Source organism: Oryctolagus cuniculus, chromosome 7 (genome assembly GCF_964237555.1).
Source record: "Oryctolagus cuniculus chromosome 7, mOryCun1.1, whole genome shotgun sequence".
Taxonomy (NCBI): domain Eukaryota; kingdom Metazoa; phylum Chordata; class Mammalia; order Lagomorpha; family Leporidae; genus Oryctolagus; species Oryctolagus cuniculus.
Window position 1 is genome coordinate 163,994,717 of NC_091438.1, and position 23,564 is coordinate 164,018,280.

The 23,564-nt window shown below is 65.7% G+C and overlaps 1 protein-coding gene across 1 annotated transcript; it reads left to right on the forward strand.

Moving 5' to 3' along the window:
- Positions 1-766: 766 nt before the first annotated feature.
- On the forward strand, positions 767-22,168 carry SLC35E2B (solute carrier family 35 member E2B). Its single transcript, XM_002723813.5, has 9 exons — positions 767-908; positions 10,534-11,008; positions 11,201-11,336; positions 11,748-11,875; positions 13,673-13,793; positions 16,403-16,456; positions 17,038-17,110; positions 18,999-19,144; positions 19,484-22,168. Exons 2-9 carry the CDS (start codon positions 10,693-10,695, stop codon positions 19,719-19,721), a joined length of 1,212 nt encoding a protein of 403 aa, XP_002723859.1. The 5' UTR covers positions 767-908; positions 10,534-10,692; the 3' UTR covers positions 19,722-22,168.
- The last annotated feature ends 1,396 nt before the right edge of the window (positions 22,169-23,564 follow it).

Consider the following 23,564-nt stretch of genomic DNA (forward strand, 5'->3'; position numbering starts at 1 on the left):
AGGGCGCAGCGCCAACTCTGGCCCAGGCGCACCGAGGCTCCGCCTTTGGGCGGAGCGCCCCCGATCGTCCAATCAGCGTGCCAAGGGGCGTGGCCCTGTGCTCGGGGAGGCCGGGCAGTGCGCGCCCTCGTCTTCCACCCGCTGAGGGCTCTCTGGCGGGTTTTCCGTTGTCTCAGCCCAAAGCTGCGCCGCTGCTGACGTTGGTGCCCCTGCAGGACGGCCTGACCCCCGCTGTGTCGCGATGGGACGGCCCGGAGCGTGCCACGGGACGGGCTTGCGGGGGGCGCTGTTATGCTCCGACCCCGGTCCCGGCCCTGATGGGACTGTCCGGAGCGTGCCGCGGGGCGGCCGTGGAGGGTGCGCTGCCGCTGTGCCCCCCTTCCCGGCCCTGATGGAACAGTCTGGAGCGTGCCACTGGTCGGCCATGGGGGGGCTTTCGCCCTGATGGAACGTCCGGAGCGTCCACGGAGTGGGTGTAGGGAGCAATGTCCCCCCCGCCCCTGCCACGATGGAACAGTCCGGAGCGTCCACGGGGCGGCCGTGGGGGGGCGCTGTGGCTCAGCAGCGCTGGCCCGGACGCACCGCAGCCGCCGCGGCTTCCGGTGCGTCACTTCCGCCCCCGGCCACAGAGGGCGCACGCCGCTCCCGCCGCGCGCAGATCCCCGCTGCCCTGGCGCCCAGCGCCGTCGCCACGTCGGCGGCCCGCGGCCCGACCATGGGCGCCCCGGCGGGGCCAGGCCGGGCTTCGGGGAGGCCGAGGGACCCGCCCGGACCCGGGCGCTCGCCGCGCGCAGGCGGCCGGGGGCTCGGCCGCGGGGGCTCGCCCTCAGCCTAGCGCGTCGGACGGCGTCCCGGGCTCTGGCCCGCGGCGCGCGGGGCCCCTCACGGAGACGCGGGCCGGCTCGCAGGTCAGTGCCGTCGCGAGTCGTGGGGGCCGCGCGGGGGGCGCCCGGGCCGGCATCGGGGTCTCGGCGCGCGGGGCGGCTCGGCCCGTGCGTTCCCGGTGCGGGGCCGGAGTGCTGCGCGGGCTCGGGCCCCGCGAGTCCGCAGACAGCCGTGTCGACACCCCCGCGTGTCCGCGCGTGGGCCTGGGCGGTGTCCGCGAGGGGGGCGCGCGCAGGCCGCCTCTGCTGCGGGCTTTGCCCGGGCGCCTGCGGCGGTCCCGGCCGGGAGTCGGGGGCTGCTGGGGCTGCTGGTGCTGGGCAGGGGGCGGCCCGCGTGCTTGCCCGCGGGGGGCTGTGGTTCCGGCGCCGAGGACACGTTCGTCCATACGTGTTTATGTGAAGGGCAGAGCGCTCTCCCACCACTGGTTCATTCCCCGGGGCAGCAGGGGGCAGCCTGACCCCTCCCAGCGCCTCCCGGTGTCACAAAGCCCGGGGGCGGGGAGCCCGCGCTGGCCCTGGCCGGGGCCTGGTCACAGCCTGGGGCAGGTTCCGTGCCCACGCAGGTGAGGCTGCCGGCACCCACCCTGGACTGAGCGCGACTGCAGTGGCCCGGGCTGGGGGGAGCTGGCCCGGCAGGGCCGGTGAGTCGGAGGCGCCTGGTCCGGCGGCCTCGTCCACCTTGTGTGTCAGCTGCTGGGGATGCCTGGCGGCTGGGGCCTTCCGCAGGGCTCCGAGCCGTCTGTTCGTCGCGGCCCTGCGGGGTCCTGGTGCCCACTGGGTCTCCGCCCGCCGTCAGACGCGCTCTCTGGTTAGTGCTCACTGGAGAGCAGGGGACAGAGCTGCTTCTTCGCCGGTCACTCCCCAGGTGCCACTGCAGCCGGGGCTGGGCCCGGGCAAACCCTGGACCTCAGCCTGGCTCCGTGGGTGAGCCCGGGTGTGTCAGCAGGGGCTGGGTCAGAAGAGGGTGCAGCTCAGATGGGGCCCCAGGGTGCGAGGCCGCAGCCCCAGGCGGCACTGGGGTGCCTGTGCGGCTGCCTCGCTGTGGCCAGAGCGAGAAGCCGGCTCGCCGTGCTCTGACTCCGGTAAGCTGGCTGCAGCGGGGGAGGCCGCCTTGGTTGGGCGCCCCAGGCCCCACTGTGAAGTGGGCACCCACACCCCGGAGCGGGGGCTCCCCAGAGGGCAGCGGGGCTTGGCCTCTGAGGGCTGCTCTCTCCCGCCTTTTCCCCGTTGGTGAACGCCGCCTCGGGGTGGGCAACAGACAGGCCTTTGTCCAGCAGGCCCCCAGCCCCAGCTGGACCCTCGGGTGAGACCACAGCCCGGCCGTAAGCCCAGGGTGCCCGGCTGAGCTGACCCCCGGAGACCACGACCGTGCACATGGGGCCCAGCCGTGGGCAGCCGCACAGCCCCGCCGCTCCGCTCCTCGTCTGCGCCTGCGCCGGCTGGTTCCGGGTGTGAAGCGGTCGGGAGTTCTTCCATCTGCCGGTTCATCGCCTGAGTGGCCACAGCGGCCAGGGCTGGGCCAGGACAGAGGCAGGAGCCCAGACTCCACGCGGGTCCTGGGAGGTGGCAGGGGCCCAGGCCCTCGGGCCCTCCCGGGCTGCAGGACTGAAGCCACCGCTCCACGGAGCTCAGCCCTGGGTGCGTGGGTGCGGCGGCTCCGTCCCTTCACAGTCTCGCGTTTACAACTTCCTTTCCGGTGTATTTGAACGGCAGAGTGAGCACTGTGGTCCGGCAGGTCAGGGGGCCTGGGGAAGAGCCCACGCCCCTCTGAGGCCCGGCTCCCTGCCCCCACCCCCGTCTGCCCTCGCCCCTCTGAGGCCCGGCTCCCTGCCCTCGCCCCTCTGAGGCCCGGCTCCCTGCCCCCACCCCCGTCTGCCCTCGCCCCTCTGAGGCCCGGCTCCCTGCCCCCACGTGGGGGACCTGGATGGAGTCCCAGCTGTTGCTGGCATCCGGGCAGTGACCCTGGAGGTAGAGGATGTCTCTGTCTCTGTCACTCTGCTGTGTCACCGGCATCCCGTGCGAGTGGTGTTGAGTCCCGGCCTGTCTGCCGTGAGCTCCCGCTTCCTGGGTGGCGGCAGCGACAGGTGAGGTGCCCGGCTTCAGCCTCGGTGCGGCCCTGGCTGCTGTAGGGATTTGGAGCCCGGACCAGCAGGTGTGCACGTTCCCGCTCTCAGATAGTTTTTTTATTTGGAAAAATTCCTGAACTTACCCAGCTTTGTCCGTTTTACCCTTGTTTGAAAAGCTCGGTCGGTCAGGCTTCCACCCCCAGATTCAGGAGGGCGCAGGTGTCCTGCGGGGGCGGGGGGGGGGGTCGCGGGACTGCGCGTGCAGGCGCCGTCTGTCGGGGCCACCTCTCTGTTTTCCCCAGCCTGGTGCCGTCCGGGTGCGAGCTGGGTGCTGGGCAGGCCTGTCTTCCTCTGTAATCCGCGGTAGCCGTGTTTCTGGGCCCGGATTCTGTCTCGGCCCCGAGCACCGCTGGCCGCGCCGTGGTTCCCAGCACTGCCGGGTGGGGTGGGGTGGGGCGAGGCTGGAGCCGACCTTTGCCCCCTGCCTTGTTCACCGGGCTCCTCCCCTTTGCTGTCCTCACGTGCTCTGTCCTCTTACGCTGCCCCCTGCGTGGTGACGGGGCTCCCCTGCCCTGGGGGCGGCTCCTGTGTCCCCCTCTCTCCCAGTGCATTGCCGCTGCCCGCCCTGGTCTCAGCTGTGTGTCCCAGGAGTGCGAGCCGTCCCACTGGAGAGGGGCATCTAGCTGGCCCCGCCCCTCAGGGCACAAGTAACCACAGTCAAAGTCGTGTGTTTGGGGCCTTGAGAACTGCACCGTGGGAGCCGTGGTCCCGATGGCTGGGGAGCGTGGGAAGACGGGAGCACGCGTGTCGCCCCAGGCACGGGGACCGCGTGACTGACAGAAGGTGAAGTCCCCGGGAGCCCAGCCAGCCCGTGGGGCTCCGGGGCTCTGGTGTCGGCGTCCAGGCCTGGGTCCTTCTGACGCCTGCGGGCTGGGGGGCACGATGAGTGCCCACGCCCCCGCCGCAGCTGGAGTCGTGCTGAGGCGTCTGCCGGCCCCCAGGCTGCGTCCCGGGGCTCCGTGCCCTGCTGTCTCTGCAGGCCCTGACCCGCTCCCGTCCCCTCTCTAACAGATGGGGGCGTGGCCAGATGCTGCCGGGACGTCCACATCCCACACCGGAGTCCCGGGCTCAGGGCCCCGCCGACTTGGGTCCCTGCCCTCCACGGAGACCCAGAGGGAGTCCCGGGCTCAGGGCCCGGCCGACTTGGGTCCCTGCCCTCCACGGAGACCCAGAGGGAGTCCCGGGCTCCTGGACGCGGCCTGGCCCAGCCCAGCTGTTGCATTGTGGAGTGAATCAGTGAAAGGAAGTTAGGGCTCTTGTCTGTCTCTGTCTTTCCAATAAACTAAATACTTAAAAAGAAGTCTGGTTCCCGTTATCTGCTTGTCTTTGCTTGCACAATTCAGAATTCCTAGCCGATGACACCGCGCACAGTGGTGTTTATAGCGTCGCTCGTGGGCCGTACACAATCATCCCATGTGCCTTGGCAGGGCCGCACAGATGACGTCACCGGCCTCACGGCCCACGGCGACGCTGTCCCCTGCCCGGGTCCAAGCTTAGCGAGTTGAGTGCTTTTTGCTTCTCGCTTTAGTGCACTGTGTTGTTTGATTCCTGCACTTGTGTTCCCTTTTACTTATTTTAAATTTCTGTCTGTTTACTTGAAAGGCAGAGAGAGGTCTTCCTTCCGCTGGCTCAACTCCCCAGAGCACCACCCAGGTCTCCCGCCCGGGTTGCAGGGGCCCAAGCGTTCGCGCCGTGATCCGCTGCCTCCTGGGTGCTCGTCTGCAGGACGCGGGCATCGCAGGCAGAGCCGGGTCTCGAACCGGAGACTGGTAGGCCATGCCGGTGTGCAGCAGTGCCTGCCCCAGGGCTCTGTGTTGGAGACCGGTTTTCCTGTCCCTACTGGTTTAAGGATTTTTGGTTTTTCAGCAAGTGAGAGATGCCAGACCTGTTAGAAGGTGCTGCTGCCAGCCTCCATGCTGCCCCCCCCCAGCCCCTCTGCTCTGTCTGGGGCGGGACATCTCCAGGCCACGCCCCTCCCCGTGCGCAGTCACCACGTCCTCACGGTGGTGGGTTTAGCTCTGATTGATGGCGATGGCGTCTGCCAGGTGTCCCTTTGGGGTAGAGGACATGCGTGGGAGAAGCTCCAGGCCGAGCAGAGGCCGGCGCGTGTCACGATTCCCAGCTCTGAGCGCCTGCGGCTTCCTCTGGTCTGCAGGACTGACCTGCCCCTCAGTCGTGATCCTGGGTCCCGGGAGGACTTGCGGCCTCCCTGGGGAGGGACCTCATGCAGGGGCCCTGTTCAGCTCTGTCACCCAGACTTGCTGGCCGGGCGCCACCTCCGGCTCTCAGGGGAGTGCTAGGTGCCTCCCCCACGTTTTGGGAAAGCCGGGACCCCTCGCTGCGGCCCAGGACGAGGCTACAGGCCCCAGTGAGGTTCTTTCTTTTTTTTTTTTTTTTTTTTTTTTTTTAAGATTTTATTTACTTATTTGAGAGGTAGAGTACAGTGAGAGGGAGAGACAGGGAGAAAGGTCTTCTGTCTGCTGGTTCACTCCCGGAGCTGGGCAGATCAGGAGCCAGGAGCTTCTTCCCGATCTCCCACGCGGGCGCAGGGGCCCAAGGACTTGGCCATCTTTTAATGCCTTCCCAGGCCACAGCAGAGAGCTGGATTGGAAGAGGAGCAGCCTGGACTAGAACCAGTGCCCATATGGGATGCCGGCGCTGCGGGCGGAGGATTAACCACTGCGCCACGGCGCCGGCCCCTCCGCTGAGGTTCTGTTTCTGCTGCCCGCTCTCAGCTCCTGGGGGCCTTCCGGGCTGTCTGTGCGGACTGCACCTTCCTAGTGGGTGGGTGCTCTGCCCTCAGCCCTGGGCCCAGCCGCGGGCTCTGTCCTCTGCCCTGGGCCCAGCCGCGGGCTCTGTCCTCTGTCCTCTGCCCTGGGCCCAGCCGCAGGCTCTGTCCTCTGCCCTCTGCCCTGGGCCCAGCCGCGGGCTCTGCCCTCTGCCCTGGGCCCAGCCACAGGCTCTGTCCTCTGCCCTCTGCCCTGGGCCCAGCCGCGGGCTTTGCCCTCTGCCCTCTGCCCTCAGCCCTGGGCCCAGCCACAGGCTCTGTCCTCTGCCCTCAGCCCTGGGCCCAGCCACGGGCTCTGTCCTCTGCCCTCTGCCCTGGGCCCAGCCACGAGCTCTGTCCTCTGCCCTCTGCCCTGGGCCCAGCCACGGGCTCTGTCCTCTGCCCTCTGCCCTGGGCCCAGCCGCGGGCTTTGCCCTCTGCCCTCTGCCCTCAGCCCTGGGCCCAGCCACAGGCTCTGCGCTCTGTCCTCTGTCCTCTGCCCTCAGCCCTGGGCCCAGCCACAGGCTCTGTCCTCTGCCCTCTGCCCTGGGCCCAGCCGCAGGCTCTGCCCTCTGTCCTCAGCCCTGGGCCCAGCCGCAGCAGCTCGGCTGTCCAGGCCCCAGCCCCGGGTTTCTGTCCACTGCTTGCTCCGTGGCCAGCTCTGCTGTTTGTCTCCCTTTCCCACCTCTTGTGGGCAGCAGGTGCGTGGCAGCAGCCCAGGTGTGACTGGCGGGCCCGTGGGAAGGAGAGGGACCCCGTGACTTCTTAGTTTGTAGACAGCAGACACAGACGTGGCTCCCGCGCGTTCGGGCAGGGCCCGGCTCCTCTCAGTGGGGGGCCCTGCCGAGCTCTGCCCCATCTTCCTCACTCTCGGCACACATTGGGCGGACGGTGTGTGACCAGGAGGCGAGCGTCCACCTGGTATGTGCAGCTCTCCCGGGCCCTCTCTGGGCATGGTGACAACAGCGTGGCCATGGTGCAGCCCCTGGGCCACGTGTGTCTGCCCTGGCTGCCTGAGCAGTGCTGGACAGGGCAGGCAGCTCATGGTCCAGCCCTGGGGACGCCCCGGGGCCAGTGGTCACTTGGCACTGGCGCCATGGCCATCTGAAGTTGCGTCTTTTTTGAATTGAAGATTTATTTATTTAAAAGGCAGAATTAGAGATAGCGAGATCCTCCGTCTGCAGGCTCACTCCCCAGGTGGCTGCACCGGTCAGGCCTGGGCCAGGAGCCTGGAAATCCACTTGGGCCAACCACGCGGGTGCAGGGGCCGGGCACACGGGCCACTGTCCTCCGCAAACTGAGTGGACTGGGACCAGTTGGGACTCTGATTGCACAGCGCCCGCCCCTCCCGCCCCGCCCCTGCAGGCGGCAGGTTAATCCGCCGAGCCACAGCGCGGCCCTCCCACACCCCGTGGTCCCTCGTGGGCTCTGGCATTGCAGAGCAGATGTCTGAGGAGAGTGGTGGGGGTGGGCCTTGAGCAGGACAGGAGCTGGGGAGGGGCTGGCCCTGCAGCACCCCCCCCGTTGTCTCCCCCCAGGCACAGTGGCTGCAAGGGAAGGTGTGTGCTTGGCTCAGGCCAAGCCCCCCCCAGTGCTCAGCCCCCTGCACAGAGGAAAAGGGGTGGGCTCGGGGGGCAGCAGAGGGCCACTCCCCCGTCCCTCCTGTGTCACCAGTTGGCTGCGTCCCTACCCCAACCCACATCCCAGACCCCTGGCCTCCAGGGCTCGGCTGCCGCCCTGCACCCCCACTCCTGCTGCAGGGTCCAAGTGTGCGGGGGCACCTGGGCACCGCTAGCAGCCCAGGGAGCAGAGCCAGGTCTTCCAGAAGTGCTGGCCCCCTGCCCCCTTGCATCCTGTCTGAAGCAGCACCAGGCTTGGCTGAGGTGCGCGACACCGAGGTGGCCGACGTGGGAGCTGCCGGGCCTGGGAGGTGCTGCCCCCAACAGGGCCTGGTGCAGGTCCCAGGGCCTCCTGAGTGAGGGGCGGCCTGGTGCAGGTCCCAGGGCCTCCTGGGTGAGGGGCGGCCTCCGTACTCGTCACCCTGGGGCTATGCTGATGAAGTGACCTGGGCTGGCCCTGGATGGCGAGGACGGGGCCGTCAGCAGCAGGACTGGTGGGGTTGGGATGTCCCGGAGCAGCGGAGGGGCGGGGCCTGTGAGCCCCAGGTGCTGGGAGAGGCGCCCAGAGGGGGCTCGGCCTCCCCGCCTGCCCTGAGCCTCTGCTTTGTCACAGCCTGAGTTTCCCAGGAACCCTGGCTGACAGCTGGCGTCTCCACCGGGGCGCACGGTGAGTGGCCCTAACACCACCGAGTGCCGTCCTCAGCCTCACGGCCCCCCTGCCGTGGGGAGGGGCCTCCTCTCCCTCCAGGGTGCGTCAGAAAGGCAGGGGTGTGCGCCCCGGGAGTCGCGCACTCCTGGGGACACAAGGCCTGCGTCTCGCCCTACCCTGCGCTGCCTCCGTGGGCTGTGGGCCCAGAGCTTCCCTAACTCCTTCCTCCTGGTGGGAGAGGCCGGGGTTGCGCCTGGTTGGTTTTGTTTACTCCTGAGAAGGCCGCACTGGACGCCACCTCGGCACAGACGTCGGTGGGCGCGGCCCCTCGAGCTCTCAGCTCCCCTTCCCCAGGGTGACTTTGGAGAACGTCCAGCTGGTGCCGGCGGGTGTTCGACCAGGACAGCCTGTGACAGGCACAAACCGTGGGTGCTGCCGGGGCGGTCCCAGCAGAGTGGCTTTCTGCCCGGCTGCCCCTGAGTAGCAAAGAGGCCGGGAAGTAACTCAACTTGGCCGGCATCCGGCATCCACGCCTCACCGGTGGAGCTCGGCGCCCTCCGTGTGCCTGCGTCCCCAGGGTTCTGTGCAGCCGGAGGTCGCTGGCCTGCGGGGAGGGTAGGCTCTGCCTCCTGGGGTGGCCGTGCCCCTGTCGTGGCGCGGTGGCCTGTGGGAGCCGTGAGCGCAAGGGGGAAGCAGGACCCCCGTGGGCCTGACCGCAGGCCGGGATTTGGCTTGGGGGCGGCAGCTGAGCAGTCACGGAGTCGGATGCGTGTGCGTCCGTGCCCGGGCGTTTCCACAGAGACAGCACGGGCGCCCAGCAGCACCGGGCCGTGTGGAGGGCAGGGCTGGTGCTGGCTGAGACCGGTGAGCAGGTGTTGGGGCAGGGATGGCCGTGGCCTGCTCCTTAGTGGGACACCTGCGGGGAGAGGCTGCGGCCCTGGCCGTGCAGGGGCCGGCACAGCGGGCGGGGTGGGCGCTCCCACTGCTGCCGGCAGCTCTGCCTGGCTTGTGGACTCCCAGATGAAGGTTGGGAGGAGTCTGATCTGGCAAGAGGGAGCTGGGCTGGGATTTAACAAAGGGAGGTGGCTCACCCCCCAGATGCCTGACAGACAAGGCCAGGCCAAGCCAGGAGCCAGGCACCAGGCACCCAGCCCAGGCCTGCCCAGGTTCATTTCCCAAAGGCTGACACAGCTGGGCCTGCGTCAGGCTGAAATCAAGCCCAGAACCCATGTTTTGGAAACCCTGGCCCGGTCACCCGAGCCGTCCCCTCGGCCTTGCAGGGTCGGCAGAAGCCAGAGTGGGAGCAGGAAGAGGGTTTTGGACACAGGCTTTCCGGCGTGGACAGGCCAGGGGGCGTGCACACAGGTCCAGTCTGGAGAGCTGGTGGCCGTGAAGGGGTGGGAGCTGAGAGAAGCAAGGCGGGGCCAGGCACCCGCCGTGGGCGCTCAGCTCCTCAGCAGTGACCGAGGCCGGCCGCGGGCGCCCCTGTGGGCTCCCCACCCTGGCAGTGGTCTCTTCTGCGTGTTCACCTCCAGGTAACCAGGTGGCTGCCGCAAGCCCGTCTGGTGTCAGCCCAGCCCAGGGGCCTCTGGAATCCCATACGTGAGCTGAGTTTAGCAGGGGTGGGTCTTTGGTGAGCAGGTGGGCAGCACACGGCGTTGTGCCTGGGTTTGAGCTCACGCTGCTCCCAACTCTGTCTTCCTGGCAAGCTGCACCCTGGGAGGCAGACAGTGACGGCTCGAGTGGTTGGGTCCCTGCCACCCTTGGGGGAGACCCACGTGGAGTTTGGGGCTTGATTTCAGCCTGGCGCAGGCCCAGCTGTTGCTGGCATTTGGGAAATGAACCAGCACAAGGCATTCCGACTCTGTCTTTCAAACAAGTAGGTATATAATTAAACACACACACACACACACACACAGAGCGAAAGGAAAGAGCAAGATTAGGGAAAAACAGGATGGTTAGAAGTGAGACCAGATACGGTGTCCGGAAGTGGAAGATCCGGTGACAGACAGACAGACTCCACGGATGGGGTAGAAAGTGCCCGTCTGACACGGGCGTCGCGGGATCAGACGCACAAAACGTCTAGTTGAGGGCGCAGGGAGAGCCTGCAGGGCCTGAGCACCTGTTCTCTCCAGGGCCCTTCGCTGGTGCCAGGAGCCCGTTGTGACAGCTTAGGACCCAGTGGCAGAGACGGCCCGGGCCCCGGTGGAGGCCGGAGGCTCTGGGTGCTGCCCTGCGGGAGGCAGGACGAGCCAGAGGTTTGTGTTGATCGTGAAGTGACCAAGGCTCTGGGAGCCCTGGGTGTGCGCTGCCTCGGATGGGCAGACCAGGAGCTGGCCCTGGTTCCGTCTCGGGGGCCCATGAACCCGCCGGAAGTCCAGCAGTGAGACTCAGCTCCACCTGGTATTTTAAAGTCATTTTAAATTGGTGAATAAAACTGTTAAAGACATTAAATATTCAAAATAAGTGACGTGTTTCCTTTTCTTAGTGTTCGGGTTCCATGTCTGCGCTCTGCTGGCGAGAGGCACTTTCCGAGGCCATGTCGGTGGCAGCTGGGACCCCCGCCCCCTCGCCTGCGTCGTGCGTGCTCACGCCCGGCCGTGCTGCCCGTCCTTGAGACAGAAGCGTCCCCAGCTGCGGCGCCTGCATGGCTTCTTCCACGAAACCCTCCGCGCCGGAGGAGACGGCTCCTGGCGGCGGGGAGAAGAGGCAGTCCCTGCTCAGCTGGGGCTCTCTGCTCGGCCATCGGGGCGAGAAGGTGGCGTTTGCCAGGGCCGAGGGCAGCCCTGCGGAGAACCTGCTGACCATCACCATCACCGAGACCACCGTCATCGAGTCGGACCTGGGCGTGTGGGACTCGCGGGCCCTGCTCTACCTCACGCTGTGGTTCTTCCTCAGCTTCTGCACCCTCTTCCTCAACAAGTACATCCTGTCCCTGCTGGAGGGCGAGCCCAGCATGCTGGGTAAGGCGGGCTGGGGGGCGGGGGGCTGGGGGGCCTGGGGGGAGGGCGAGCCCAGCATGCTGGGTAAGGCGGGCCCTGGGGGGCCTGGGGGCCCTGGGGGGAAGGCGTGGGCCCTGGGGGGAGGGCGTGGGCCCTGGGCGGCCGAGGGCGTGGCCGGGACCCCTCTGCACCCAGGTCTGCGCCTCCCTGCAGGCGCCGTGCAGATGCTGTCCACGACCTTCATTGGCTGTGTCAAGGTCTTCGTCCCCTGCTGTCTGTACCAGCACAAGGCCCGGCTCTCCTACCCCCCCAACTTCATCACCACCATGCTCTTCGTGGGCCTCATGAGGTGAGGCGTCTGCGGCCGCGGCTGGCGGGACTTCCTCCCGTGCGGGAGGCAGCTTCGCGGTTACCACGAGGGCAGCGCAGGCTCCGGGGACTCAGGAGGGCGCCCAGGTTCCAGGCACCGAAGGAATTTGGTTTTGTCGAGTTCTTTCTGGAGCTGCCCTGGAAGCAAATTTAGCCGTGGTTTGTGGGGGGCGTGCCTGCTTCCCCTGGCAATGCCTGGGCCTCGGGGGCCGGCCAGCACCTCGCAGGCCTCACCCTGAGCTCTGGGCCCAAGCCCAGGAGCCCGTGTGGGTGAGGGTGCGGAGGGGAGAGGCCGGCGTGGCCGCCTGCTGGAGCTGACCCTCTGGGGCCCTGTCCCCAGCGGCTGCTTGCTTGGCTCGTTCACCCGACGGTGCTTCCTGCTTATTTGCAGGTTTGCAACCGTCGTCCTGGGTTTGGTCAGCCTGAAAAACGTGGCCGTTTCGTTTGCGGAAACCGTGAAGAGCTCCGCCCCCATCTTCACCGTGATCATGTCCCGCATGATTCTGGGCGAGTACACAGGTGAGGGGGGAGGGGAGGGGGGGAGAGGAGGGGAGGGGAGGGAGGTGGGAGAGCCCGGCCGCCCCGGGCCAGCGTCCAGAGCCCTCCTCGCCCTGCCGAGGCAGCGAGTCCTGCTGCGTGCAGCAGCGGCTTCGGCCCCACAGAAGGAACGACTCCAGCACTGAACGTCTTGATTTGGCTTCCAGCTGTGGTGGACATGTCTGACAAAGCAGCTCTCTGGGGTCAGTCAGGAATCTCCCCGCTGGGGAAAACTGAGGCGCAGGACTTGAGAGCCCAGGGGACTCCAGCAGGTGGCTCTGGTGTGCGGCACCATCCCCGAGGCCTTGGCTGAGACCCCCAGTGTCGGTGGCGCCCGGGCCCCAGCCCTGCACCAGAGTCAAGCAGGATCCCCGTGGCGTTGAAGTGGCCGCAGGTTCCGCACGCCCATTCTGTAGTGAGCGTCCAGGAGCTGAGGGCCAGCCGGGGCGGAGGCCGGCGTGCGTGCTGGGTCCACGGCAGAGCAGTCCCCATCCTCAGCTCAGGTCCTGTGAGCGAGGCGCGGAGTCGGGGCCGGGGGCCCTGCTCTGGCCTGAGGCCTCAGCTTGGTCCACTCTGCGAACACCGTGTGCTCACGCCCTCACTGACGCGGATCTCAAGGCCGGCTGAGTGTGGGCCCAGAATCGCCTGGTGCCCGCTCCCGGAACCACCATGCACAGGAAACGCGACTGCTGATGCATTGAGGAATTCTTTCTTAATTTGAGAGGCAGAAAGACAGAGAGGTCTCTCACTTGTGGTGCGCCCCCGAAATTCCTGCAGCAGCCAGAGCTGGGCCAAAGCTGGACGCCTGGAGCTCCACGTCTCCCAGAGGGACAGCAGCGACCCAAGTCCTTGAGCCAGGCCCCGCGCCCCCCGGCGAGCCCCAGGCGGAGGCGGGGTCGGAAGTGGCGCTGGAGGTGGAGCCAAGGCCGCGATCTAACCGCTGGCCAGACACCTGCCCCTGGAAGATGTATTTGTCTGAAAGGCAGAGTTAGAGAAGGAGAGAGACGAGAGACCTCATCCACTGGTTACTCCCCAAATGTCCCAATGACTTGGGCTGGGCTGACCAGGAGCCAGGAGCTTCCTCTGGACCTCCCATGTGTGCAGAGGACACACATGGGGGGAGCAGCCAGGACTCGAACCAATGCCCACATGGGATGCCGGCACTGGGGGCCATGGCTTAACCCACTGTGCCATGGTGCCAGTTCCCTGAATGGATTTTTTAATTGAGAGACATCTTCACCCACTGGTTTACTCCCCAAATGCCTGCAACACCCAGGGCCGTGCTAGGCTGCAGCCAGGATCTTGGGAGCCTTGTGGGTGGCAGGGGCCCTAGTACTGAGTTACACTACCCTCCCAGGGTGGGCTTCAGCAGGAGGCTGGAGTCAGGTACAGGGCCGGGCACTCTGCTGCGGGCGCAGGCCCCCCAAGCAGCGCCTTAACCGCTGCGCTGTAGACCCATCCTAACAGTGGGCAGTGTGGTGGAGCCCCCAGCCCCGTGCCAGGCCCTCAGGGTCTCTTTCTCACAGCTGCCTGGACACCGGTCACTCACCCTCTTCACCTGCACGCCCAGGCGCCGTGAGGGCCAGCACGTGTCTGGTCGCTGCGGTCCTTGCAAGGCCCCCGGCGCAGGGAGGTGGCGGGCGTGCCTGCCGACAGGAGCTGGCGTTTGCCTGCTCTGCGCTCTGCACCAAGCAGTTGCCGGTGCTGGTTCTGAGAGCCCTGCCGGCCGCGGTGCTCCAGGGCGCTGCACCTGCTCACCGTGTGTTGCGCTCTCCTCAGGGCTGCTGGTCAACCTCGCCCTCATCCCGGTCATGGGAGGGCTGGCGCTCTGCACAGCCACCGAGATCAGCTTCAATGTCCTGGGCTTTTCGGCTGCATTGTCCACCAACATCATGGACTGGTGAGTGGCAGAGTGTGGGCGTCCGTGGGGGTGCTTGTGAGACGCTGCTCCGTCTGTGTCGTCTGAGGCCAGCCCAGAGCCACCTCCCTGATCCAAAGCCAGGTTCCCTCAGTGCCCCAGCATAGCTTTCGCTCAGAAACAAGCCGGAATTCGACCACGTGGTCGTGCTGCGAAGTCGCTCATCAGAGACACGCGAGCCCTGGAACACCCTGCCGCCCATGCCCGTCGGTGTGGCTGTTCCAGCTCGGGATCACCAGGGGGCGCTTCAGCTGCAGCCAGGGGCTCTCCCTGGGCTGTGGGCATCCTGGCGGCTTTTCCCTGCATCGTGGCCATGAAGAAGACCAGGGGACGGCGCCGTGCCGCGGGCAGGAGAGGCCAGTGTCGCGTCTCTGTTAGATTTAGGTTGGTCCAGGGAACCCTGCTGGGGCCCCGAGTCCACAGCTGAGCCAACGAGCTGGTCTCTAAGAATTGCCATCACTTCTCAGCCGCACTGTTTTGAGAAAGGAACGGGGAGGGGCCCAGCTCCCGCGTGCGGTCGCCACGGACGCCCGTTCTGCGGCGTGCAGCCAGCTCGGCGGCCTGACGCCGCTCGGGGACACGGAATGGCCCTCGGGTCCGGCACTGCAGCGTGCCTTTCGCCTTCTCTGCGTCTGTAGTTCCTGACACGTAGCCTGGCTGCCTCCCGGCCCGTCCGTGTGCTCGCTTTGCTCTGGACTTGCTGCGTGGCGTGGTGTCCGTGACGGCCCCTCGTCCGCGGCCGGCTCTGGGATCCCTGTGTGAACGAGTCCCCAGGTGGATGCGACGGCCAGAGGTGGGCCAGCCGAAGCCAGGGGCTGAACGCCGTCCGGGTCTCCCACGCAGGTGCAGGGGCCAGGCCTGGGCCGTCTTCCCCTGCCTTCCCGGCCACAGCAGGGAGCTGGATGGAAGTGGAGCAGCGGGCACATGAGCCGGGCCCATAAGCATGGCAGGGTCGCAGGCCGCGGCTTGCCTGCCGCCCCACGGCGCCAGAGCTGCCGCGGAGCCCAGAGCAGCGGCGCCTCCTCACGCGTCTCCTGGCGCTGCTCGGGCTGCGTGCTGTGTCGCGTGCTGCTGCTTTTGCAAACAGTTTTTTTAGATTTATTTTGTTTGAAAGGCACAGTGCCGCAGAGACATCTTCCATCTGATGGCTCGCTCACTCCCCAGATGGCTGCACCAGCCAGGGCTGGGCCGTGCTGACGCCAGCGGCCCAGAGCTCCGTCTGGGCCTCCGGGCGGTGGCCGGGCATCCTGTGCCTGCCCAAGGACGTGAGCAGGAGGCTGGGCCTCGGAGCGGCGCTGGCGTGGCTCCTGGCCGCCCGGCCGCCCAAGCCGGCGCTGAGCCACAGCGCCTGCCGCTTGTTTCACGTTCTCACCGGCCTCTGGCCGTCTCCCGCGGTTTGTCCTGTGCTGGGTCTTGCCTGTTTGTGTTTATCGAGGCCTTCGGGGAGGCAGCTCTGTGTCAGTCACACACCTGGGTACCCGGGTGCCGGCCATGGTGGCTGCTGACTTTAGACCCCTTTTCTTCAACGTGGGGCTTTGCAGGCCTGCGCCGTGGCGCCGTGGCACAGCTCCTGCCTGGACGCTGCTGGGGCAGCACACGTGAGCACTGCTTCAAGTCCCAGCTGCTCCGCTTTTTTTTTTTTTTTTTTTCTTTTTTTGACAGGCAGAGTGGACAGTGAGAGAGAGAGAGAGACAGAGAGAAAGGTCTTCCTTTGCCGTTGGTTCACTCTCCAATGGCCGCCGTGGCCGGCACACCGTGCTGATCCGATGGCAGGACCCAGGTGCTTCTCCTGGTCTCCCATGGGGTGCAGGGCCATCCTCCACTGCACTCCCGGGCCACAGCAGAGAGCTGGCCTGGAAGAGGGGCAACCGGGACAGAATCCGGCGCCCCGACCGGGACTAGAACCCGGTGTGCCGGCGCCGCAAGGCGGAGGATTAGCCTAGTGAGCCGCGGCGCCGGCCCGGCTGCTCCACTGTCAATGCAGCTCCCTGCCAAGAGCTCGGAAAGCAGTGGGAGGCGGCCCAGCACTTGGGCCCCTGCACCACGTAGGAGACCCTGATGGAGTTCTCGGCTCCTGACTTGGGCTCGGCCCAGCCCTGGCTATTGTGGCCATTTAGGGAATAAACCAGCAGATGAAAGATGCCCCCGCCCCACCTTTCAAATAAAGGCTTTTCAAAAAAAACCAAATTAGGGTTTTGTGAAGTGCTCAGAGCGGGGACTTTAGGGTCCTGTGATGCCAAAGAGCTGAGCACCTCGGGCAAGAACCTCACCACAGTGCCTGGCCTCAGGGAGTGCGCTGTCCGCTGAGTGGGGGCAGTGCTGTGGTCGGTGCGCTGTCCACTGAGTGAGGGCAGTGCTGTGGTCGGTGCGCTGTCCGCTGAGTGAGGGCAGCGCTGTGGTCGGCGTGCTGTCCGCTGAGTGGGGGCAGCGCTGTGGTCGGCGTGCTGTCCGCTGAGTGGGGGCAGCGCTGTGGTCGGCGTGCTGTCCGCTGAGTGGGGGCAGCGCTGTGGTCGGCGAGGGCCGGACGCCATGTGCGTTCACCGTGCCGTCCTAGCTTGTTCACCCTTCACCTCTCCTGTTCTTTCTTGTAGTTTGCAGAACGTTTTCTCAAAAAAGCTCCTGAGCGGGGACAAGTACAGGTTCTCGTGAGTATCGTGCGTGGGCGGGCTCTCCAGCTCCAGGCCAGTCAGATCCAGGGGCCCCACAGACTGACGCGGGCCCCACTTGGGCTCGGGTGGACATTAGAAGGACTTTGTCAGAATGTGGGGAAGCCACCCTCTTCCTGTCCTGTTGCTGCCTGGGTGTGTGATTGCCTTTTCATTTTATTCATTTATGTGACTTAAGACAGAAGCCGTCTGCTGGGTCACTCCCCAGACGTTTGCAGCAGGTGGGCCCAGCCACCGTGAAGCCAGGAGCCCCGCCCAGGTCCCCACGTGGTTCCTGGGCACCTGTTGCCAGCCAGCATGCATGTCAGCGGGAAGCTGTGGAGCCCAGTGCTGGACCCAGGACTGGTCCGAGCACCTGGTGTGGGGTGTGGACGTGCCGCAGGCAGCTTCACTGTGCCACCACACGCCCGCCTGGCCTCTGGTCGCCGTGGAGGTCCTCACTGTCCCGGGAGACAGCAGGTCTCGGGCCTGTGTGCACCCTCAGATGCGTGTGCTGGGAAGTCCTAGGCCGGAGCCTGGCCCCCTGCACGGGCCTGGTGGAGCATCTCCTGTCCCCGCAGGGCCCCGGAGCTGCAGTTCTACACCAGCGCCGCGGCCGTGGCTCTGCTGATCCCAGCCTGGATCTTCCTCATGGTGCGTCTCTCAGGCGGCCGCCTCAGGCCCCGGCAGCTGTTTCTCTCAGCAGTCCAGGAGCGAAAGGGAGGCAGCATGCGGTCTCGCGGACGGCCGGGTGCTGTGTCAGCGCTGCTGACTTGTTTGCATGGCAGCAGCTGTCCTGTCCAGGTGTGAGGGTGGCCTGGCCTGGGGCCTGCAGCCCACCCTGACCCCCGGGAAGATTTGGTTTTGCTTTTCCTCTCGTGTACACAGACCAGGAAACCTGTTGATCTTTTGCAGATGAGAGTGTTTTTCTGGGGTACATTTTTGAAATTGCAGTTTTCATTGAAAGATTATTCATGTTTAAATCTTTTTACCATGTGAAACATTTTATTCTTATTTCTTTGAAAAGCATAGTTAGAGGGAGGGAGAGACAGAGACAGACAGAGAGAGAGAGAGAGAGATCCTCTGTCCGCTCATGCACTCCCCTAAATGACCACAGCAGCCAGGGCTGGGCCAGACTGAAGCCAGGAGCTTCTTCCAGGTCTCCCACGTGGGTGCAGGGCCCCAGCACTGGGCCATCCTCTGCTGCTTTCCCGAGCGCATTAGCAGGGAGCTGGATCGGCAGTGGAGCAGCGGGGTTAAACTGGGACACATACTGGATGTCGGCTCTGTCGGTGTGACTAACCTGCCCAGCCGCAACGCCAGCCCCAGAGGACACTTCTGAGTGTGAGCAGCATCGGATGCAGCCACACTGTGCATCCCTCTCTCACTCTCCATATTTTTTTAGTTTTTTAAAGATGTATTTTATGTATTTGAAAGACACAGTGACAGGGAGCGAGGGAGAAAAAACAGCTCTTCCATCTGCTGATGCCCTCCCCCAAACACCCGCAGCGGCCAGGACTTCTGTCCGGTGAAGCCAGGAGCCTGGCGCTCCGTGTCGCCAGCAGGGCCTCAGCTGCTGGCCCAGCGCACCCTCATCCCGCAGAGCTGAAGCAGTGTGCTGCTGGCCCCCCCAGTCTGGCCCCTGGAGCCCCGTGTCAGGGAGCGGCACCTGTCCTGGGTCCGGCTCACTTCCCTTGCACGCCGTGTCTGAGGCCCGTCCTGGCTGGGGCGTGTGCCGGAACTGCCCGCCTCTCTGCGGCTGAATGGCACTGCGTGGCGTGGATGGCCCCGTGGTGTCCGCCATCCATCCCTTAGCCGTCTGGGCGGCCTCCACATTCTGGCTCTTCATGAACAAAGCTGCTGTGGACGTGGGTGTGCAAGCGCCTCGGGGCGGGGGGTGCTGCCCCGCGGGGGTCTCCAGTTGCTCGAATCTCACAGCCGGGCACAGCGCTCGGCTCCTGCAGGGCTTTGCCGTCGCTTGCTTTGTTTGTGTTTGACAAGACCTGTCCTGTGGGGGGAGGTGCTCTCCTGTTGTGGTTTTTGATGGCAGGTGTCTGTGGGTTCTGGCAGTCTTGATTGGTGTAGTTCAGGCTCCCACCTGGAAGGCTGTGTTGAGGGGAGCCATGCTGTGTCCACTTCGCGCAGGGCTGGGGAGCCTTCCTCTGCCAGTGACCCCACCACTAGGGAACCGTTCAGAACTATAACTTAGAAATTAGCACACTGTCGATTACTGCACTGAGTCCCGCCTCGGTGCCTTGGCAGGGGCAGACCAAATGACATTGTCAGCCTTGCCCAGCCTGTGGCTGGACGTGCCCCTCGCCGTCTCTGTGGGTGGTGTGCAGGGAGCGCCCAGGCCCGCACAGCCTCCCCCTGTTCTGGCCGCAGGACGTGCCCTTCGCCGTCTCTGTGGGTGGCGTGCAGGGAGCGCCCAGGCCCGCACAGCCTCCCCCTGTTCTGGCCACAGGACGTGCCCCTCGCCGTCTCTGTGGGTGGTGTGCAGGGAGCGCCCAGCCCGCACAGCCTCCCCCTGTTCTGGCCGCAGGACGTGCCTGTGATCGGGAGGAGCGGGAAGAGCTTCAGCTACAGCCAGGACGTCGTGTTGCTGCTGCTGATGGACGGCGTGCTGTTCCACCTGCAGAGCGTCACGGCGTACGCCCTCATGGGCAAGATCTCCCCTGTGACCTTCAGGTGAGCCGAGGACGCCCACACACAGGGCGTCCAGGTCTGCAGGGCAGACGAGCAGCTCCGCGGTTGAGTGGCGTCTGGCTCTCGTCCCTGGCGATAGCTGTGCTTCGCCCTGCCCCTAGCCCTTCGCCCCTCACGACAAAAAACAGGGAGTGGGCGGGCCCCTACAGCTCTGGAACCCTCCGGTGGTCTCCCCGCCATGGCCCCCTGGGGCATAGCCCCCCTCAGCCAGGCACGGCCGTGCGGCGGTCACATGGTCCTGGCCAGGCACTGCGGCCGGGGGCCCAGCGCGAGCCTGAGTCTGAGCGTCCTGTCCCCACTTTGCGCCCTGTGTCGCGGCAGTGTTGCCAGCACCGTGAAGCACGCCCTGTCCATCTGGCTGAGTATCATCGTTTTTGGCAACCGCATCACCAGCCTATCAGCCATCGGCACCATCTTGGTGACAGTCGGTGTCTTACTCTACAACAAGGCTAGGCAGTACCAGCAGGAGGCCATGCAGAGCCTGGCTGCAGCTGCCAGCCAGGCCCCAGAGGACAGCACCGAGCCGCTGGTCCCCACGGACCCCGGACAGTACCACTGAGCGAGGCCACGAGGTTAGCAGCACCACCTTGCTCCTCGCTGACAGCAGCCCTCCGCAGCCAGGTGTGGCCGAGCCCACATCCAGGGGTCCTGGCCGGGTCGCAGGGGGGGGGGGGGGCTGTTGCCTGCTCCCGTCTTGGTTTTTCACTCATCTGTCTGGAACTCAAGTTGAAGGTTTCCAGGCGTCGGCTTCCTGGGCAGAGCCCAGCGTCCGCCATCAGCCAAGCTGAGCTAATGCCAGAGCCAGGTGGTCTGGCTCCCTGCCAAACACACGTCCTGGCTGCCATGGGCCAGGCCCCCGTTCCCGCATGTGTGGCCACCAAGGCCAGCCAGGGCCAGGCCGGTTCCAGTGCCAGTGCGAGCTCCACCTGCCTAGTACCCATGAGGAGACCTCGACTTCCTCAGACCAGCCTACAGGCCTGAGGCTGCCGGGCCCTCCGCGGAGAAGGCTGCAGCTTCACCCACCAGCTGCTGTGCTGGACCAGTCCAAGTGCCTCCCACCTGGGCATGGATCTGTCCACCCCCCGAGAGGACACAGAGCCGACAGTGGAGGGAGGGGGCCGGGACCAGGGTCTCCTGCCTCCAAGGGCAGGTGCCAGTGCTTCTCCCCGTGACCCAGGCTCCCGGGGACATCACCCATCCCCGCCTGCGGTGCCAGCCCTCAGGGGAGGTCCTCCGGAGGGTGCACACGGGGGCCCACCTCTTGCAATATCTGCTGCTCTGAGCCCCTTCCCGCCGACTGAGGGGCCCTGCCTTTGACCAGAGGCCAGGCTTCGCTTGGGCTGGTTCTGGCCCGAGATTGAGGACAGACCTCTCAGGTTCGGCTCGGGCAGGGGAGACTCCCTGTTCTTTCTGGACGCCTGTGAGTGTGAGGCTGGCAGCTGAGGGTTCCTGGGGGGCCTGCAGGGATCTCCCATAAAACCTGTGGCCGCACAGTTCCGTATGGGGACATTGGCACCGGTGTCAGTGGCACACAGGAGACGGACGCTGTGCTTCCGAACGAGAACATGTCCAGCAGACCTCCTGCTGGCCCGGCTCGCCCCAAGCCGCCCCTCCCTCTCCTCATGGACCTCAGGGCTCGGGAAGCCCGGGGAGCAGTCGGTCTCCCCCCAGGCCAGCTGCAGCTGTAAGCACTTCGCTGCGTCACTTCTCTGGTATCTGGCGGGTTTGACTGGGCACGCCCATTGCTGGCCCCGTCATGGCCCGGATCTGGAGCCTGAGCACCCGCTGTCCGCCGAGTCCCACTTGCCCTCCCTGTTCTCCCAGCCCCTGGCCCCCATCAGCAGTACACGGGTTTTCCAGTTGACGTCTCACTGGGAAAACAGCCCCTCCCAGAGATAAAATCTCAGAAGCAAAAGAGCAATAATTCCCACTCACTACGTCCTCCCTACTTGAAAAGGTGTGCCCTCGCGATGGTCGGGCGAGGCCGTGAGCCTGAGCCGAGCTCTGGCCCCGAGCGGCCAGGCGCCTGCCAGGTGGCGCCAGCTCTCCCGCACTGTGAGGGTGTGTCCTGTGACTGTCCCCAGGGTTCTTTTTCTTTGCTGTTTCTTCCCCTTTCCCCCAAAGCAAATGGCTGAGGGTGGCCAGTGTGGCGAGATGCTGCACTGATCGGTGAGGCCCAGCTGTGGTCGCCTGGCCTGGAGGATGGAGCTGCCGGGCCTGCTGCTGGCAGCGGGACGTGCGCAGAGAAGGGGCCGTGTCTGCTGGGTCAGTGGCAGGGCCTTCTAGATGTGTCCGAGTCCGTGCCGGGCGCAGGCGCCTGGTTTCTGCGGGGAAGCTGCCCCTCCCTCCCAGCCTAGTTTCAATTGTCTGACTTTGTGGGCCAGCAACAGCATGAAGATTTTCTAAATTATTAGCTAATGAGGCAATTTCCTGTAAATGCTTTTGAGACTTTTCCTGCCGCACAACGGTTGCAGAAACTGCCCTTGCTGGTGTTCACACGCCCACCACGCCCGAGTCAGCTCTGGGCCACCGCTGTCGTGGCATTTCGAGGCCAGCCCTCCACCAAGAGCCAAAACGCAAGGCCTGGCCTCGCCATTCGTTTCCTGCTACAGACATGATGCTTTTGACATTAACTGTGCCCAGTACACTCACAGACTTCTCACTGGAATGTCACAGGTGTGTGTAGGGACATTGGCACCGGTCATTGCTCATGTTGGGTTCCAAGCCTCCTGTGTCCGTGGTCATTGTCTGTGCCTTTTGTAAACCAGCAAAGAGCGTGGAGAGCCCCCCAGGCCGGGCCAGCTGCTTGCGGATAGCGGTGCTGGGAGAGGTGCAGAGCTCCGGCTTCCAAACGCGCCCGCTGACGGAGCGCATAGAAGCTTCTCAAAAGCCAGTTCTGACGGTTGCAGGCCCGTGTCGCCAGTCACCTGCCTGCCTGGAAAACAGGAAAATCTCGCGCAATCCAAAATGTGTCTCTCACTTGAGAAAAACAAAGGGATCAAACACTTTATTAAGAAAAAAAACCTGTACAGAGTATCAGCGAAGTAGAGCCCTGCTTCGTAGTGCCTTTCAAGTCCCCGCCGTGACACCTGGGCTGTCTAGACACCGCCTCTCACATCTGTCCGCGATGCTTCCCAAGGCCTCGGCGTTCCGCTGCTGCCTGCGCCGCGAAGCGTGAGCAGGGCGCAGGCAGAGTCCACTTGTCTTGCCGTTGACCGACGCTGGACGAAGCGCTGCATTCCTTCCCCGAGGCACACACGCGCGAGCCCGTTCCCCTCCTTTCCGAGTCGGGAGCCAGGCGTGCACCCTCCGGGTCAGGCACCCACGGCTCAGCTCCTGCTTCCTCTCGGCTGTCAGCCCTTGGGACCCACCGCGTCCGCGGAAGCTGCGGCCTGCTCGGGGTCCGGCAGCTGAGAGCCGTCCCTGCCTCAGTCTCGTCCTCTGCTCTCGTTGGCCGCTCCCGAGGTGTGACTGGACCTGCCTGAGGGGCTGTTGGCTCCAACCTGGGCCACAGCCAGGGTCTTCCCACGTGGTGAAACTCGAAGATACACTGCTGTCTACATGAGAGCCAAATTAATTTGCTTTATACCAAACACATCGTATTTCTGGACTTTTATACGTCACCTACTTCAGTATTCAGTGCTTTCTAGGGAACACGTGATGTTAGTGACGCACTTAGCTGTGGCAGCGAGCGCCCTGCTAACTGGGTGCCCTGGCTGCTTTCGTCTAAATGAAGCAGCCGGGGCGCGGCGGGCAGACCTGTTTCAAAAGTAAATAAATGCCAAGTACGACCGGGGCTGTCTCTCCCTGTGTCCAGGCTGCTCGGTGACCCGGGCCGGCTTGGGGGGAGGAGAGGACAATGCGGTTTTCGCGAGGGAAGCCGCGGGGTCGCGGGTACGCGAGCTCAGCGCTCTCGGGGAGGCAGGAAGACCCCGGGGCCCCTCCCCGCCATCTCCGGGAACGAGAACAGGCGGGTTTGCGCCTTGTCCCCCCCTGCAGGTGCGCAGTGGGACCTAAGGCCGCGGCACTACTTTTTAAGGTTTATTTGAGAGGAGGTGTCCGTCCAGCGGCTAGCTCACGCCCAGAGCCCAGCGGCCAGCACTGGCCACCTCGCGCTGCTCCCCCAGGAGCAGGCAGCGGGACCGGCGCTGGCACGGCCGGACACGAGCCCGCGCCCACGCGGGATGGCGGCGTCGCGGGCTCCGTCGCGCTGGCGGGACGTGGGTCACTAGCTGTGCGCGGGCTCCCGCCGCGTCCTGCCTGGACCCTGACTGGACGGCGGCGTCCGCCCGTGAGGGGAACGGGTCCTCCCGCGGCCGCCGCCGAGCGGGCACTGGCCCCGCGCCCCGGAGATTCAGTCAGCGGAGGCCCGAGGGGCGTTCCCGCCTCGGCCGCGCCGCCA